The sequence below is a fragment of the Paralichthys olivaceus genome, chromosome 12, assembly GCF_024713975.1.
Source record: "Paralichthys olivaceus isolate ysfri-2021 chromosome 12, ASM2471397v2, whole genome shotgun sequence".
Lineage (NCBI taxonomy): Eukaryota > Metazoa > Chordata > Actinopteri > Pleuronectiformes > Paralichthyidae > Paralichthys > Paralichthys olivaceus.
Window position 1 is genome coordinate 5,418,996 of NC_091104.1, and position 19,697 is coordinate 5,438,692.

The 19,697-nt window shown below is 44.7% G+C and overlaps 1 protein-coding gene across 1 annotated transcript in view; it reads left to right on the plus strand.

Moving 5' to 3' along the window:
- The window catches only part of atrn (attractin), a 101,126-nt gene extending 82,518 nt beyond the window's left edge, over positions 1-18,608 (plus strand). Inside the window, exons 27-29 of the mRNA XM_069536120.1 lie at positions 6,893-7,000; positions 15,470-15,584; positions 17,995-18,608. Coding sequence (XP_069392221.1) covers positions 6,893-7,000; positions 15,470-15,584; positions 17,995-18,119 — 348 coding nt within the window. The 3' untranslated portion in view covers positions 18,120-18,608. The remainder of the gene's footprint in view (positions 1-6,892; positions 7,001-15,469; positions 15,585-17,994) is intronic.
- Positions 18,609-19,697: the final 1,089 nt, after the last annotated feature.

Below are 19,697 nucleotides of genomic sequence, written 5' to 3' on the forward strand. Positions count from 1 at the left end.
ACCAGGGGCTTCACTCCTACGGTTCATTCAAAACGATGACAACCGAACTGTCACATCCTGGTTGTGTAAATGTCTTTGCAGCTGTTGTCTCCCTCCACGTTTCGTATTCTTTTCCATGAGTTGTGTCGCAGGTGAAAACCTCTTGAATCGTCCGGCGTTTCTTTTCTTCGGCTCTTCTTTTGCTGCTCTCGCTCGTCGACTCTCTCCGTCTGACCTGATTCTAGAGGTGTGCGGTGTTTTCCAACTGTTGTGGGGACCAGTCTGCGGCACGGTGACGGCTGAGGGTTCATTTCAGAACTCTTTCGTTCCCACAACACGTCCACATGAGCTTTTACATTTCGCCTCGGCCGCCGTGCGTCTGTCTCCTGTTCTGCGTTGCCTTCATGCAGACATCCTGCCCGCGTCTGAGCCGTGCGGAGGAATGTAATGCATCATCCAAATGATGGAAAACATCGGCGTGAATGGAGAAGTGCCATGTGATGAAGAATAATGTCAAACAACAGGCGTTTCTCTATAGTCACATAATATATAATGTCATATTTCACAGCTTTGCAATGAGCCACCTCGGAGTCGATGTGACTTCTCCCTGTGTTGATTGGTTAAATGGTGTTTTTGTGAATCCTCTCAATAATTACTCTTCTTTATGTTTTTGTTTGTTTCCAACCTCTCCATACTTCATCTCTCTCCTTTCTTTTTTTTTTTTTTTTGCTGGTGTGCTCCTCTTTGATGGAGTATTGATCACAGCCGTGGACGAGGCAGTGGGGTAAATCTACAGTAGGTACAGGAGGGAGATAAACAGATTTGGATGGATGGTGAGATGGTGAGATGGACGGAGAGGTGCCAGACGCAGAGCTCAGGAGGCCGGCAGTGAGAAAGAGGAAGAGTTGGGCGGGGGGGGGGAGTGATGGAGATAGAAAAGAGAGGAAGAGAGACAAAAAGACGTGGAGCGAGAGGGAGGTGAGGATCAAAGCTTTCTCCCTTGTCAGTATTCACAGCTTGCGTCCTCTACCCCCCACCTCACCGCCGGAGAGATGGAAAGATGAAGCGAGAGAGAAGCAGCGAGCAGCTAATGTCGTTTCTCTGCACTTTCCTCCCTCGCTCCCCTCCATGCCTCTCACTCCGCAGTTTTCCCTATAGTGATGCTGAGGGATGATTGAGAGCTCTCCCAGCCACGGGAATTTTAAAACAGACGCATCAAATAAGTAAATGGCTTGGTGTAGAGCTGCGTGTGAACACAGTGTGTGTGTGTGTGTGTGTGTTCGTCCACTGGTAACTGCCCCAGCATGTGTGTGTTGGTTTAATCTGCCTCTGCACATGTGTGTGTTTGTTGTCCGTGCACAGGCGATCCAACACTTCATCCCCTCTTCCCAGGGGCGAACTCTTTGAACGCCTTTGTCTCTCTCTCTCTCTCTCTCTCTCTCTCTCTGCTCACATTTTTCTCTTGTCTTTTCTGTGTTTGCCATCACTCTCCAACATCCTCCCTTATTTTTCTTCTGTCTCATTTCCCTTCTGCATTTTGCTTTTCTTTTTTTTTTTTTTCCACCGCCCCTCCCTCCACCCTGTACGCTCTGCTGACGCATTCACTCTCTTTGGCACACCGCTGCTCACTTCGAGAAGGCTCAGAGACGATTCTGCGTGTTTGTGTGTGACGGCCTTCATGAGTCCACACATTTATTCTTTGGCCACATCGAATGATTCTGGACTGTTTTGCTCAACCTGCCGTAATCGACGTAGCAAACAATGGATGAAACGAATGACGTGTGTGTTTTATAAAACGTGTCGCTCGAAGACAATCTCAACCGAACTCCCCCCCCCCTCGGCTTTAAGGAGCGTTTCAGCATCTTTCAACTTATTATTTTTGGTTTTCTGGCAGTAACTCTTTTATTTTTCCAATCGCAGCAAGCAGCTGTTTTGTTTCAGCAAAAAAAAAAAAAAAAAAGCTCAGTTTGTGTTCAGCGTTAGAATTTGGTTCACTGTGTCTCCTCGGCGTAGCTGTGTCCTCCTTAAGATGCAGACAAAGTAAGCAGTGGATTATTTAGCACCCATGAGAGACTGGTGTTTCCCTTTGAAGACCAAATCAAGGCTAAAAAAACAGAGTGAATATTGGACTTACATCCCCTCGTGGCCGAGCATGAATCCAAATCAACACTATTGTTGCATCTCAGGTGGCAACAGATCAATTTGCACAGGTTTTAAATTGTGAAAGTTTTGCTTGAAATCCAAAATAACTTGATTTTAAAACTGCGTGAAACCGACCGACCTGCGCGTGAATGTGATGCAACTGACCACAATCACATACAGTGTTTGCGGTCAGATTTTCCGAGGATCAGTGAATCATATTCGAGCACTCGTGTGCTCTCGCTTGTCACGTGATCGTTCATGTATTTTTATCTTCACATATGTGCATTTAATTCAAACTTCACCTGCAGGCATGATTGTTCATGTGCTGCTACACGGTCGTGCGTACAGAATTAATTCCCTTCTGTGTTTTAAAGACGATGTTTGCATTCATTAATACACACACACACACACAAACATTGATGTGTGCTCATGTGCCGCTATGTCCAACGTCCCAGCATGCATGTGTGTCTGTGTGCACATGTCATATTCGCTTATTAAGACACATTTAGAAAAAACACTGCAAACTAATAGCCAGTTTAACAAGCGGGCGACTTGCACTCGGACTCCTCTTTGGAGTGTTTCGCTCTCGAGCGGCTGCACAGTCGCAGATTGTCGTTGTGAGATTTTGCACAACTAGTTCAGTCTGTCGGACTCCGGCCAGGTCGGTCGCTCACCAGATAATATATATAGGTCAGACGGAGGAGATGAATATTGTGAGGACAGCTGTTTTGAAAACTTGGGCCATATTCCCTGCGTAGTTATCGGAGGAGAAATTGTGGTTTGCAGACTGGAAGACAGGAAGTGATTTTAGTAACAAATCTAAATGAGATTTTTGGCTCGATTTGATTCCATTTGAGGAGAATCTGTTATTTTTTTACTGCGTTCCCGTCCATAACAAGAACATTTCAATCACAATCCTCGGCTCTGAATTGTGGGAACGCACTGACGTGGTTGTTCGCTCCACATCTGACTCTGTTGTCTTCAGTTCTCAGTCCCACAAAGGTGGTTTTCCAAGTATAAAATGTATTATATCCATTTGCAATGATGACCAAGGCTTTGCAAATTGGATGCAGGCTGTAAAAATGTTATTTGTTTGAAACGGTAATAGCAGCAGTTTGCATACAGCTCACGGGACAATAGAGGCTTCATAGCCACTGTAGCACCTCCTCAATGGGACGAAGAAATCAACCAATAATGTTCCTTTTATAGCTTCTGCTCAAAGTGTCAGTGACTCTCATGCGAATGCTTCAACAGACCTTCTATCAATTCAGCCCCTTGAATCTACAATTAGTCGATATTTTATATAACCATAAATCAAATCATGTGATCAATTTAAATGATTAGTTGCTTGTGTTTATGGTCGAATAAAAGTAAATGATAAATGCAACTTGAACGCTGGTGGGAAAAAAAAGAAGAAGAAGAAGCAATTACAGTGGATGTTGAACTAACAAACAACAAAAGACCAAATAAATGCTAATGTTGCTCTGTAGCTGCTGGATGTATAAATATCTGTTCGCCAACAGTTTTGCTAATGACTCAGTTGTGTGTTTGTCTTTGTTTAGATGAATCTGTGAAAACATATTTGTCACATTTTTAGTTAAGGGAACATTTGCATTCACACCCCACTGAAACGTGTTCCGATCAAATGTCTGACAGCGAAGCAGCTTCTTGAATGTTTTATCTTCAGGCCTTAGATTTGCTCTCGTGTTTTATTACTGATTGTGAATAAAATGTTTTAAATATAGTTTTTTTAAACTGTATTGATCACATTCTTGCAGAAACTTCATTTTAAGCTGCTTCTCGTTTTTGCAGTACAACTTATTGATGGTGGACAATTCCCAGTCCCAGAGTGGAAGTGTTTTTATGTTTTGATAAACCTGACTTTGGAAAAAAAGAAAAAGCACACGAGTTTCTGCGTTTTAAAACAAAGGTTACCTGTGTGTTGACGAGAGCGCAGGCTGTTAGTAGAGAGGCTGAGGGAGTTGGACTGAATCTATAAAGTTTGTTTACTGCCACATTCAGATGCCCCTCCATCTGCTTTTTATCCTCTAAATCAATTCTGTTGCTTTGTGCAGTTGGAGAAGCGCCGCTTATGAAAAAGGACGTCGCCTGAATGCAGATTCTCGCTCCCTCTGTATCGCGGCTGTGACGGTGCTGCCTCGCTCCGTCGGCTGCATCACTGTGACTGACACTAACGCAAAATTTTCTTCAAGTTAATTAAGAGTTTTAACTTCATTACTTTCCTCCGAGTGAGGCACGATGTCGGAGACTGTGTGTGGAGTATTGATTCTGTTTGTTTGGCAGAAAGTTACAGATTTGATTGTTACTTAATGGGAGTTCTTGTTAATAGAATGATGTTTCAATCAAACGCTAATCAAACTGAGCATCGGTGAGCGATTGCACGTGGACTTGCGTTGCGTTGGCTTCGTCACGCTTCGCTCAGCGCCACGTCTCATCACGTCAGACTGGGAATCGGTGAAATGACTCGCTAATTCGGGTTTTCATTTGTTTCTGCGTGAGTGTGGGAACTCAAAACGTCGGACGCCTCAGTTTTTTTTTGTGTGCATGTGGTAATGAGGCAACTCTCCGCCATTGTGTTTGGATTCATTCATACTTAATGAGTGTTATTGTTCTATTATGATTCCCACTTTATATTTACGGCTGCTGCCTGTAGTTCTGCTCCTCGTGACAGATTTGGTTTATAGTGTCTCTCTGTTTGATGTGAGACCCTTTTATAAACTCTCTCTCTCTCTTACTGTATCTCCTCCTGAGTAGTTTTATTATTCTGTTTTTAAATCTCCCACTTTTATTGTTTTATTAACTCGCAAATTTGATCTAACGATCTGTCCTTTGCAAAAAAATAGTTAACGAAGTCTTCTGGAGAGAAAGCATCGCCACAGCGTGGTCACTGCGAGAGCGAGTGAACAGGGAAGTCAGCGGATGAATGAAAAGCACGAGAAGGGCATTTTTATATTGTACTAATGACATCATCATGAAATCGTTTTTATCAGATTCGATTACTGAACTGTAGAATCGTGTAAATGAATCTTTGAACCATGCAAGATGTAATTTTCTGACTTCTTTTTGAAAGATATCTTGGGAAATGTATTTTTGTTGACTTTTGACCCAGCTAGTTTATGTATTATATTATATTTATATGTTTTATAAGCTGTAATCATCAAATATAATTTCAGTTTTTTTATTTGTTGACCCACCTTAACACCACTAATGCATCCCATAACAAGTTGTATTTAGTTTTTTCTAATCTAGACTAAAGACTGAAGTGTAATAATGAAATCCTTATTATTTGATAAGTGGGTTGTGCGTCAGACTATTTCTTGGCTGTGAGTTTTCTCATTTTTGTACCAGTTAAACAAATATGATTTAGAAAAGCTGTTTTCCCCCGTGTCCAGAATTTATGCTCAGCTAACCGGTTGCCAGCTGTAGCTGGTGTTTAACAGAGCGACATGAGAGAGGTATTGATCTTCTTTGCTTATTTCTCAGCGAGACTGTGAATCAGCACATTCCCATAAAAGTTGAACATTTCCTTTGAAAGTGTTTCGACTGGAGTGAAATAGGAGTTCGGCTCCTCCTCGTCCAACTGTTACATCAGAGAGGAGTGTAGGGAGAGTACAGGCACACATTCACAGACACATGCTGGAATTTAATGAGTTGGCTTGCTCCACAAAGAGGGTTTGGGACAATAAACTCCAGTCAGGCTTCACTATAGAGGAAAAAAAAGAAACTTCCCATCAAGCTATTTCTGTAACTGTCGTCGAGGATATGATTATAAAGCATCAGCTCTACAGTAAAGAGCGCAAACATGTCAATAACCACATCTGACGTCCTCGCGGGGGGGAAAACACTCGACATTTTAATTGCTGCGTTGACTCGGAGATCTTTTTTTTTACCTCTCGCTCGAAACTTGACCCCGACGTGAAACCGCGTCGACACAGAAATGTCATGCGTGGTTTTCCGCTGCGTTCTCTCGAGTCGCAGCGATGCCCTTTACCTGCACCCACTGTCCTCCACCGTAATGAGACAGAGGCCGGTGGATTGTGTCAAATGTCTTCAGATTGTCTGCTCACACTCGACCCCACACGTCCTCGCTGTTTGACTTTTGAGCAGAATCATCGAAGGATGATCATTAATTATACGTTTTTTTTTTAAACTTCTTTTTCCTTTCGAGTCGTATTTTCCTGCTGGTTCATCACAGCTGCAGGTGTTCTTGCTTCCTGTCTTACCACCATTTGTTTCTCTCTTCATAACAATTTTGTTTTCTTTAAGAGACTGTGGTCTCTGACTTTCCTCCCATCATCATCATCATCATCCTCTCCTCTCCTCCGCCTCTCTGCTTTATTCTCCTCCCTTCCTCGCTCTCCCCATAATCACCTCCCTCCTCCTCTCCCTTTGGCCAAGGTCCATGTTATAAATCAGGCCACAATGAGACTCTGCTTCCACCTTGCACTGGTGGAAAGATACTAAATACAGTTTGAGAATACTTGTACTTTACTGGGTTATTTCCATCGTACTACGTTTTATGGGAAATAAATATTTATTCGACAACTACAGAATTCATCAGTACATTCTTAATTTTACACACACAACATAAAATATATATTCATGTTTTTACGAGCAGCCCTATTTTATTAATTCCTCCAAAGCCACAAAAGATGAAACACACCTGCATCACACTGGGGCAGTTGTCTGTTTATCTGTCAGTGACCTTCGCACTCTTCCTCTTCTTCTTCTTCTTCCTCCTTCGCCCTAGCAACTGCTGAGAGAGATGCAGCAGATGGCGAGCCGGCCCTTCGCCACCATCAACGTCGCCTTGGAGACGGACGAGGAGCCGCCTGACCTGATAGGAGGAAATGTGAAGGTGAGAGCAACCTTTTTTCTTAGAGCAATCATCACCGGCACCTCCAGACATCTACCTTTTGTCTGGACTGAGAGGGCCCCAAGCAGGGAGGCTCCATCTGTCAACGACATTGTCGCTCCTCGTCCCTCAAGTGGGAACTCTGCCTCGTTCCTCCGACCGTGACTGCGTCTGTTTTACGTCATTTATGAATCTGAACTCTTTAAGTCGATTCCATCACTTATCAGCAGCCCAAGGAGTCTAAATCGAGCTCGCTCGGGGAGGAGGAGAGTGAAAGTGTAGTGCAGGTTTAGTGAACGTAATGAGGGTCAAAGCGTCGTACATTTACCATAAAGACTGACGGCTGGCGACGATGAAAGTGGGCCGCTGATGAGTAACAGCACATTATACCAGTTATTGTGGACGAGGCAGTGAATTCCACTGGGAACGAATGCAGTTAACCCCGGAGTTAAATAAATGCAGATGACGGTAAGGAAATGTAGATTAAGACTATATTTACGAATCAGCACAGAGTTTGGTCCCAACATTGAAGATAAACGCTGGAGGCTGGAAGATAAAGAACATTAGGTGACAGCTTTTTGAAATCATGGTTCATCCCACAAAATGTTCTTGTTTTGTTGCATCGAACCATCTGTGTGTTTGAAAGACTGAAAGTGAAGGTAGCAGGTTCCTTCAATGTGGACACACAGTCCTCTGGAGCGAGGATTTTCATACAGGAGTGGACAAAGAGATATCAAGAGCAGGGACAAGTTCTCAGTGACGCACCAGTTTGATTGCAGCGTCTCGAACACTTGGACATTCATCAGTGTGATGAGAAGTACCTCAAATGAGGGAATTAATTATCACTTAAACATCATTACAAGTGAATATTAAGTTGAGCCAAAGACTCTGAAGATATAATAATTGTTAAATCACGTAACTGAAGTTTCTGTTGTTTGGTTCGAGATAATGAATTTACTTTCATTGCTTTTCTTTATTTGAAAGACTTGACCTCCAAATTGCTAAAATACAATTTTCTGGCTGGCACCTCTCAGGTTTGCAGTCATCGCTCTGTCTCTACCTCTGCAGAAGTTTTGTTTGTCTCGCTCGAAGTGGAGGTTTAAAAATATAAAGTATCATCGGTAAATCCGTTTAAAAGTTGAGATTGAGTCTGAAGTTTTTTCGCTCGGTGAATTAAAACGTTAAGTTCGAGACACGCGGTGGAGAAGACTTTATTACGGGGCAGAGTTTGAGGTAGCAGCGGAGCCCAGGTTTGGTCGGAGCAGATTTAAATGCAGATATCGAGCACCGAGGTAGAGAACATTTAAAAGTAAGAATTGTGCGGGGTTATAGAAATTGCAGTTGGGTATTCAGCAGGCGCGGAGCCGCAGGCAGGTATACCTGTGACTGCACTCTGTGATGAATGACCCCTGAATGCAGATGTGGTGCAGAATTATTGGGCTGTTTCTGCACCGTGGCTCGGGGCCCCGCGGCTCTGACAGGGGCCATGCATCTCGAGGGGCTCGGCTCCCAGCACAAGGTTACAGCCAACAAGGGTCCCGGGCCCCTCGGGAACATCAGCTGCGAATCAAACCCCTGCTCGGACAGAAGTTCTCCTGCTTCCCACTCCTCTGTCCTCGGTTCTCCTGCTTTCTTCTCACCTCCTTCATTTATGTCATCTTCTTCTCCTTTCTTTCACTTCCTCTCCTCTTCTTCACCTTTTCCTCTGTCCTCTCCTCTCTTCTGTCTTCTTTTATTCTCCTCTCATGTATCCAGTTTTTCTTTCTTTCTTTTATGTTCTTTGCAGTTTATGGTCTTTTCATGTCTCTCATGCTTCTGCTCCTACGTTTTCATCATCAGTTCTCCTCTCTTCTTGATTTGTATCATCCTGTTTCTTCTTGGATGTGTCCTCTTGTCACCTATCCCTCTTCTTTTCTCTCTTCCCTTGACTTGTCTCTCATTTCCTTTTTTCCTCCCTCCCTCTTCCGTTATCCCAACTCTTTTTTTGTCCTTTTTATTCTCAGTTCGTGAATTCTTCATTTCTCTTTCTTTTCTATTGTTGTGTCTTCTGTTTTCTTTCTCTTCTGTCAGCTTCAGTTATTTTCTCTTCTTTCCTCTGCTGTGCTTGTTATTATCAATCTTCTCTCCTATATTTTTCACCATTACTGTGTTTATGTTGTTTCCTTTTTTACTTTTGTCTCCGTGATTTGTCTGTTTTTAGTTTTGTCCTCTTCTTTGTGGTGTTTATCAACCCTTTTCTTTTGGTCTTCTTTCTCTCTGTGCCTCTCGAAATCTATTTTATTTTCTTCATATCTTTTTGTGTCTTCTCTTCTCTCTCGTCTCCTCTCGACATCCCTACTTCACTGTGGCGTTCTCTTTCTAATTTATTAGCCCTTTACTGATCCTATCAGCTGTCTGGGGTTTTCTGTCGCCCTTATCTGCTGGTTTGTGTGTGTGTGTGTGTGTGTGTTGGCTTGTGTGGCCATGTTGTGCTGTTGTGTAGAAAGAAAAGACGCTGCTCGCTCTGGAAATCAAGCGCCCACCTCCTCCTCCTCCTCCTCCGTCTCTGCTTTACCTTTTCTTCTCCCACCTCCATTCTTCTTTTCTTCCATTCTTTCCACCCTGCTCTCCTTCTCTGCATCAGGGCAGGAGCAGCCCAGGAGCAGAGATCCAATTTAGATCCTCCTCCTCAGCTTCCTGCGCCTTCAGCAGCTCAGACGGCGAACGCACACTATCCTATCTCCTCCCCGGTTCAGATTGAGCAACTCAGAGCAGGTTCTTCCCCTTGTTTCCGTGCTGTTTTATCAGGACGCTACAGTAGTGTATTAAGACCCGCGATGGGAGTATATGGGGGGCCAGGCGCTGCACAGTGAGCTGCAGATCATTAAAGTTGTTTATTGCCTCAGTGGGATGTCCAAACTTGCTCCGCCGATGAGATATTTTCACTTGGCTTCTCCCAAATGGAGCTTGCGGCCCCAGCCTCACGGGCAGATGATTACCTTTGTGACGTCTAACGCTCGGCTTTTATTTATAGAGTCTGTGCGACGGGAGAAAATTGGGACATGTGATGTAAAAAATGAAGGGCAACAGTTGTGGTTTATCTAACGTAGTTGCGGTGCACCATTATCTCCCCTCTCCACTGTGTATTGCTATAAAGAAAAGGCATTTGGCTGATTTTTAAAGCAGTTGTGGGTGTTTGATAACCTTAAATTCTGGGTTTGCAAGTGTTACAGGCAAAAAAAGAGTGATGTCAAAGTTCAGAATACCAGAGGGAGGCTCAATTATGACCGTTTCTCACAGATAGGTGCACGGCGGAATTTGTGCTTCATGAATTATTAATCCAACAGGACGACTCCATGGTTTTTTTTTTTTCGTTGAGATTCTCGTGAGCCGGAGGAGTCACGTAGCAGCGTTTTATTAATATCTAGAAGTAAATTGACTGATGTTACTTCTTTCACAGCAAGAACGGTCTTTTTTTCTATAATGTGTTTCTGTTGCTTCTCCTGGAAAGAGAAGAGTCCAGAAGTTTCAGGGAAAAAGTTTTTCAGCCTGAAAACTTCAAAGATGTTGCAGGTGGCCACCGGTGAGTCAGCGCTCATGAATAATTTTCATTTAAAGAACAGTGCTGGGGGGGGAAGTGGAAGCAGTGCTAAAGACAGAAGTTTATATATTTGCAGTAATCAGACATTAAGCTTCTCACATTTTTAGAAAGAAGCTAAACATTTTTCAGGGAGGTACCCCAAAAGTGATTTTTGTCAGTTGAACCAGATTTGATTCACAAGGGAACAAACTAAATCGTCTCTTTGTTGACGATTGAGTCGCCAGTTTTTCTGACAGTTGACTCCACCTCTGCCCATCGAGGAATGACTTGACGTAGTGGAATGATTTTAAAAGCGAGGAGTGTTCATTACGCAGCTCCATCAGTTAACTACACACCGAGCGATCCAAGAAAAACAAGTTTTTTAACTAATTGAACTAAGGTATCGTTGTTCCTCATAAATCCAGCGGACTCAGTTCTCTTTATTTTGAGATTCCAGGGTAGAAAATATCTGCTCTCTGTCTCACATCAAGCGCCCGGGCCTCAGGTTGAGAACCGAAATTCTAATTTAGTAAAATAATATTTACTCAAACTGTTTATCTCCATTTTTCTGCATTGTTTAGTTTCAATATGTCGCAGTATTGTGTTTATTATGAAAGCCTGACAAAACAGTGTCTTGGCAAACAGAAGCCGGCTGAATAATAACTCATCAAAGATGGCTCAGTGGAAGTGGCTGCACTCAGTGAGTCACAGCACCATGGGAGTTTGACTCGCTCTCGTCTCTGGCGGAGGGAAACTCATCGGAGGCTGCTGCTAAAGTAGAGATGAATGCAGTGGATGAAAGCGGAGCTGCATGCAGTTGCAGTGTTTGCCCACATCAGTGTGTGTGTGTGTGTGTGTGTGTGTGTGTGTGTGTGGGCTCAGCAGTGATCCTTCGTGCTGAGCTAATTACTGGAGGTAATTTAACAAAACCTTTCGCTGCTCTGCCTGGCCAGTCTAGATAACTCTCTGGAGGAGGTTGGTCTCGGGGGAGTCGAGGGGCAGGAGCCCCCAAACAGTTTTAGTTTTTTTTTTTTTTTTTTTAAAAGCATTTGCTGAGGGATGTTATTAACACACTACCTCTGAAGAAGCCCACGAAAAAAAAGACTCTGCCTTTAAGAAACATCTTTTACAGAAACACAGAGTTTAAAGAGAGGGATAATTGAATTTCTCAAGGTGTTTTGTTTTTACCCTTAATTACTGCACAGTCCAAAAGAAGGTGGACATGTGTGTTGAAGGAGATAAATGGTGTTGTCTTTTTTTTCTGCGCACAGTTTGTTATTGTTGTTTTATTTTGTGTGTGTGTGTCGCAAATGGAAAGTGACGTTCTCGGCTCGCGCACAGGTTGGAGTCGAGGTGGCACACAGGTTAGAATTGCTGTTCCGGTGAGCGCCCAGTGAACTTTATCACCAAACAAAGTTTGTTGAAAAGAACACTGCTCAGTCTGACAAAACCACGTCCACTTCCAAAATGTATTCGCCGAGCGCTCCCTCTCTTCAGTTGGAATATGAGATGCCGGTGTTGGAAAATGAGAAATGAGGACGTAAACAAGCGAGAACCTAAGAGCAGCTCGCAGCTGCTGCGGTGGAAATTGGACTTGGCAGACAAGTTTGATGACAGCCCTGAGCTGTAAAATTAAAAGCTGCCAGTCTTCTTCTGTATGTGTTTATATCGTTTTTTTACACAAGAGTACAGATATGTTGGTGTTATCATGGGCAGCCCTCGCTTTTTTTTTAATTGTATACTCTCCAGATGAGAAATACATTTTGCTTGAGGCAAAAACAGACGTGTGGACTGGAGCAAACTAATCCCGGCTGGACGGCTCCCGGCAAGGCCAAAGTACTTGTTTCATCTTTCCTCGTACCGAGGGATCCAGGAGCAAAATGAGCCGCGTTGTGTTATTGCACCACCTGATGTTGCATTGGAACAGTTGTCAATATCCTGACCCCAGATCTGTGTGTGAGATTAATATGTTGTGACCCGGAGGAACGGTAAGTCTGGTGGAAAACAAACTGGTAATTTGTGTAAAGTGTTCAATTAGGAAACCTCTACCTGGTTCACTTCCACCTCTGAGTTTTGTTTGTGGGATACAAACCTTTTTGACTGGAGATATAGAAGAAGTTTAATTTTCACCGTCATTTCTATGAGTTGATCAAATTGAGAAAGATTGCAGCCATTTTCTCCCCACGTCAGTCGTGGAGTCACTTAATGAGGTCGATCAATACACGATTTGAATCCTGTAATTGCCACTTTAAACAGAAGTGTTCTAGCCGACGTCCAACGCTGACGGGATTCAAAGGAGAGAAGAAGCCGAACTTCTCTCTCGTGTCAGACGGCGCTGTGGATTTCTCTGGATGTGTTTGTCGTGTTCTTGAAGTGTGAAGTGCGGATTAGACCTCGTTAGCTGCCCCTCGATTGATAGTGTAGATTGTATGTAAAGACGGACTCAACTTCCGCTTTGTGTTTGTTGACATGAATCACCCTCTCCCCGAGTCAAAGCTCCGTGTTAATGATTTATCGTTTAATTTCCAGCGCGTCGTGGGATTCAAACGTGTGTGTCTCAGCGTGTCTGTTGCTGCTGCTGGTTTTACTGCAGTGTGGGTCTTACCCTTCACAAGCTCATTTGTCTGCATCTGAACTCTTCCCCCCTCAGCTCTTAGAGGGGCTGTAACGCTGCTTGTGTGTGTGTGTGTGAGTCCAGGATCAACACAGCTGAAAATTGCTGCAAGCTCTGAGGCTTAATCCACACACCGACACACACACCGACACACACACGTGCACTGCGTACAACCTCTTCATAACCTTTTCTGTCCGAAGATGCATAAACAGCAAGTTCTATTATGCACATACACCTCAGCTCCTCTCAGCCGTGACATCTTTTTAACATTGCTGACATCATTTGTTATTAATAATGACTTTGAAACAGTTGGTTTTCATCACATTACACAATCACAGCATCAACCCTGTGGATCCCGGAACAGATCCTCTCCTCAGCTGAATCATTTATCGGACGGAGATTCTGCAGCCCGTCGTGTGCATAATCTCACAACTTCCAGAAGTGAGCAAGAAATCATTATTTTCTCATTTACTCTCACACGATGCTGGACGTTCGGTTCGGTCGAGAAAGTTAAGAATTCATTGCATCTGGTGGACTTCGGGAGCCGATCAGTCAAATGTCATCGTCAATAAGAATTTGGTCCAACAGATAATGAGGCCTGAGAGAGAATCTGAAGCTCACACTGAGCAGGAAACGATTTCCCATCATGCAACTGATGATGCAAGGACTCACAAAGCTGTCAAGCATATAGTTTAAAAAAAAAAACTCTTCTTCCTATAGCACTATAGGTGTCATCATGATGTCACAAAATGATGTCATACACTGCCGTGACGTATTTCACTTTTGCAACCACACAAAATAAAAGACCCCCCCCAATTATAAAATTCTTTTCCTCCGCCTCTTTCAGTATTTTTTTATAAAACTGATCTGAGGTTGGTTAAAAAAAGAAAAATCACTCAGCAACGTTTACCTGGATCCTCTAACCAGGATATAAAACCTGTGAAGGCTCAACAGAGGTAGATGTGTTGTTGCAAGTGTTATTGAAATAGTTCAGTTTGCCTCATGAGGTGCGTGTGTGTGTGTGTGTGTGTCTGTGTGTGTGTGTTGAACAGTGAAGATAATAGAGACTAAAATGCCCTTCTCTGTCAGATCCTACTTGAAACAGTTAGTTGCACTGATATGAATGTGAAAACACACATCCGTGAGGGCATAAACAAATAGAAAATCCCCCGCAGACACACACACACACACACACACACACACACACACACCCACCCAGAGGCTTCCAGGTCTTTGTGCCACTTCCCCAGCTCCCTGTGTGACAGCCTGTGTATCCTGCTGGTATGAAAGGTAAGCCTCAGAGAGACGGAGCGCGGAATAAATGTGTAAAATGGGTCAGAGCCTGAATATCATCACTGTCCCGCTCCCCATGTGTAGGCTTACGACGTGTGTGTCTGTGTGTGTGTGTGAGAGAGGTTGTGTGTTTGTTTATGGGATAAACAACCTTGTCAGGACCAGTAGTCCCCGTAGAGGGAATAAAGTCTGGTCCTAATGAGGTAATTTATAATCTCCAAAGATTAGAGATGAGGTTTTAATTGACTTCAGATGAAGGTTAACTGTGAATTTGTTTTGGTGAAGCAACTGAATTGAAGCCTGTGCGATGTCCTGACAAGGATGGCGTCACAAATGTGTGTGTGTGTGTGTGTGTGTTTTCAGGGGCGGTGACAGGAGTGTGTGAAACCGTGCCACGGCCCAGTTTTCTGTCCGGTTCAGGAACTCGACTCACCGAGCGAGAAAGAAATAGGAAGGTTATTTTGTATGCGGGCGAGGTGGCAGTGTTCTCCAGATCCTCTGTGGAGGTAAACCTATGAATACTGTACGAGGAGCGGCCACAGATTCCGCCGGTGTTTACAGGAGAGGGAAACCTCATCCCCACATATGGATGAGCTGCTGATAAACGCCAGGAAGTGGTATAGAGTGTGTTAGGCCGCCTGCAGCGACAGGAGTTCACCCGCCAGCACCACTGACACAAATCTGTGCTCCCAGAATCACCGCCGCTCGATTTCCAGTCGTGGGCCACGCTGCACACGAGCGGCATTGTCCTGAAATTGTGCACGGTGGGTTTCCTTCGTGAGGGGGGGGGGGAGGGGGAGGGTGGGGGTTAGAGGTTGGTGAGAGAAATCCAATTTGCGCCTGCAGATCAGTATGTGAATCTCAACGGGGGGGTGGAAAACACTTTTTGGTCTCTGTTCATTTCGCTGACACACACAGGAACAGCAACACGTCTGTTTTCCACGTGTTTGAAAGAATGTGTGTTCACCAGCCTTATTTTTTTTTTTTCTTCTTCTCTTCTCCACAGTCTGTCCCCAAACCCATCGCCCTCGAGCCGTGCTTTGGCAACAAAGCCGCCGTGCTCTCCATCTTTGTGCGGTTACCCAGGGGCACCGGTGGCATCCCTCCTCCAGGACAGTCTGGTAAGACGCAGCTGCTAGTCTCCTCACTCTCTGTCTGTCGCTCGTTGATCTGCCTCCGTCATACAAAACTTTATTAATGGTTTGATTGGATGACTGTTCTGAGCTCTGCAGTAACATCTTCTAACTTGTTCCACTCTCGTTTCTTTATTCTGTCTCATTGATTTTCTGATGATCCATCCCTCACAGTTTTAGGCCGTTCTGGCAGCACAGTAGATAAAACAGAAAATACTGCTGATTGTGTCCACAGTAGTGTTTTCTACTTTTCTAAGTGTTCAGGTTTCTCTGATGTTTCCCCACATAGTTGTCTTGGCCCAGATTTGGCCTCAATTCCACAAAACACACATAAAGCTGCACAGAATGATGTTCACCAGATCTGAGCCCCAGACAAACTGCACGTCAACCAAATATTCCTATAACTTGTTTTCTGCTATTTGAGCCGTATTCACCATTTACCCCATGAGCCACTTTGCGTCCACATTTTACTATTTTACTATTTTAGTGCGCTGTGATTGACAGCTGCCAGCGACTCACGACTGGACCTCGATTGGACCTCGATCTTAACAGTGGCACAAGATGGCAGCGTTCGTATCCTGGAGAGTTTGGCTTGAGGGGACACGTCTTCAATCTTTACTTACAGTCTGTGACATTTAAAGCGGAGGCAGACAATCATCCTAAACCAAGTTGTCTTTTGTTTTTAGCAGGTCTGTGTTTTTATTTGACACAGACGCAGCGACTTGTCGGAGACTGCGGTGATTTCCTGCTCTCTCTGTTTCTCCTGATTCTTTCTCCTCCTGCTGCAGCTTTGTAGTTACTTTCTCGTCTGCTTCCTCTCTTCATCATCTCTCCGTCTGCACCTTGTCTTGTATATATTAAGCTCGCTGCAGCTCGTTTCTCATCCACTCTTGAGTTTTATTTCTATCTCCGTTCTCCCGTTTTCTCTCTTGTCTGGGTTTAACGTGCAGTCTGGTCTTCGCTCCCTGTTCGTCCCTCTGTTCTAATCCTTCTTTCTTTCCTCACTAGTGTGATTGTGATAGTGTCCACTGTCATTGTCTCCCTCTCCTGTCTGTCCTGTATCTGTTTTCCTCGTTCTTCTTACCACGACCCTCAGGTCTGAGCACTTCTTCTGTTTCTTCCACCGTCTCCTTCAAGAACATCTTCCTTTTCTTTCTCTACATTTTTTCCCCTTGAGTTTTTTTTTAGCCTCCCACAGTTGCCGTCCCCAGACCATCCGAACGCCCCGGGCCCTTATTAATTACCACATAGTCTTTTTGTCATAACAAAACTGCCTCGACTCTCTGAGGAGCTTTCCCTCGGGCGGCTTTTGTTGAGTCCATGTCAGCCATGTTCTTACCATCCTCTCATGCCCGCGAGGGTCTTCTGTTATAATGCTTTTAACTCCTTTCCCATCTGGTCACGTTCTTTTTCGATTCCTCGGGCTGCCGTCTGTCGGCGGCGCCGCTACCTCACGGCACATCTGTTTACAGTTTAGCTCTTCCCAAAATGGCTGCTCTCCAAACAGCCAAGAGGAGGTCAACGCCTGGATCGGGTCTGATTGGTGTCTGAGCCTCGGTAGCGTGAGCGAGGAGTCGAAGGCCTGTTGCGCTTCAGCTCGTCAGACTGTGATTTTAGAGGGATGTGATCGTAGCTGCAGCTTCTCCCCTTGGAATTTCGATTTCGCCGTCGGCTATGTGTTCTTGATCGGGGTAAATGCGTCCATCATCGGAGATAAATGGAGTTTATTGGAATTTCACGGCTCAGAGGGTATTAATAAATGTTAATGAAGTGCTGGGATACGGTAATGATTGCTTGCGCTACGAGGCGATGATCTCACCAACTGAGTGTGAGTGTGAGTGTTTTCACTACACACTTTTTCTAAACATGTTTTCAGTAAGAAAAATTATCTTTTTACCAAATCGTCAACATGCGTAAAACACTTTTTTAAATGTTTGTGTTTGCAGGATGCCACTAGTTTAGATTTTTAAAAACATTATCAAACATTTTGGTATAAATCTTTTTTTTTTCCAGATTTGTGACAATCAGAATATTTTAAAGAGTGAAAACTTAATATTTCACGGTTCCTAATTAATTGTGTATCTGTGATTAACTAGAGTTGATTTATTTATCTGCCAGGTTGTTTAATCTGTGACGTGTGTTATTGTTATTGTGTTACTTATTGGACAATATTACACGTTTGCATCTGATATATCATGAATATTATAAGCTGTTATTAGATGTAGTATATGTCCTCCTCATCATTAACGACTCATTTTGTGATTAAATGACAATTGAGGTTGAATGTTTGATTTATCTTCTTAGTTTTCATTCTTCGGGACATGAAAATGTTTTGAAAATGGGAAATCTTGACCTTATATTTGAACTTGATATCTATATTGTATCTGTGTGTGTGCAGGACTGGCAGTGGCCAGTGCGCTGGTGGACGTCTCTCAGCAGTTGTGTGGAGGCTACAAGGAGAAGTCTGGAGGCCTGAGGAACCGCAAACAGCAGCCGACCGCACAACCATCCACCTGCATCTGACCACACCCCCGTCCTACTCCACCATTCCCAGCCAAATGCTCTCCCATTAGCCCCCTGCCTCGGCCCCCTCCCGAAGAGACTTCTGCCGGCTCCGCTCTGGCAGGGACAAGTGCATGCTGGGACACAGGACTGGGACATTGTGGCGAGGGGCAGAGTTGTCCGGTGGACTGAAACCTCGGTGGGCTTCCCCTCCCCTCTCCCCCTGCAGGAACTTTGCAGATCCCTCGAACTGAGCGACAGAAACTGGACATGGATGAGGGGGGGGCAGCAGAAGGAGGGACGGACGAAGCCGGTGCTTCCTCCGCCTTTTTCCATCTAAAAAAAACAAAACAAACAAAAACATTTACATTTGTCGACACCGCCTCATTGTTGTCAAGGCGACCACGGCTTGCTGCTAGAAGAGATCGTCATCTCGTAGTTTTCGAAGAATCCAGAGACTTTGCAGCTCTCTGTGTTGCAGAGTCATTTTACTTAAATTATTGTTGCTCATTGTTTTGTATTGTGTTATTTTGAAGGCAGGAACAAACTGGACATGTGCAGTTGTACATGCAACCCCCCGCACACACACACACACACACACACACACACACGCGCTCTTTCTCTTTTCCAAAAACCCCACGATCCAGGCCCCTGACCCGTTCCTCCCCCATTGCTGTTCTGTTCACAGCTCAGCACTGAGGGCTTCCCTTAAATGAAGATCCACTGTAGGAGGCCGGCCGTCTAAAGAGTGTGTGACATTTGCAATTGGCCCCGTGTCTTCTGTCCCTCTCTGTGGCCTGTCGGGAGCCTTGTCTCCACCCCTCTCTCTCTATCTCTCTCTCTCTCTCTCTCTCTCTCTCTCTCTCTCTCTCTCTCTCTCTCTCTCTCTCTCTCTGTGTGGCCATCTGGCTGCCGAGCCCACCTACACCCCCCCCCTCTCCCTCTCAGCCGCAACAAAACAAGACCACGGCAACATCTCATCCACGTTGGCTGGATCGTAAGCCGATTGAAACTCTTCCAGCTAATTACTCCTCCGGTTGCAGTGAAAAACCAGAACACACAGGTTCACACCGGGCTCTCACACACACACACACACACACACACACACACTCTCACACTCTCAGTAAAACAGTCGGCGGTGAGAAAACCCTCCAGCGTTCAACGATTGTCCCTTTGGCATTGCTGCGCCTCGAGCTCATGTGAAACTTCCTATAGATTGTCAGACTGATGCAGTGATTAGTCTGATCTGCGTGAGGCGACGGTTCAACGTCCTGTGTGATCGTTGCCTGAGAAATCCATCGCCTCTAATTGCTGCTGCTGCCGTGTATCTAAATGCAACGCATGCCCCTCCCCCCCCCCACTGGCCGAGCCCTTCGGTGGCAGCTCTTCAATGTCCCCGAGCCATCGGCAGCTGCAGCGGTGAGGCCTGTGTTCATATCGATGCAGCCACGGTGGAGCTAAAGCCAACATTTAAATGGTACCAGTCCGACAGCTTTGAACATGAAGTGAACATACGTCACCGGGATGAGCCGCCGCTTCTCAAATGTCAGTGTCTGTTTTTTTTAATTTGCACCTTTGTTAAATGGATTTTTTTCTACA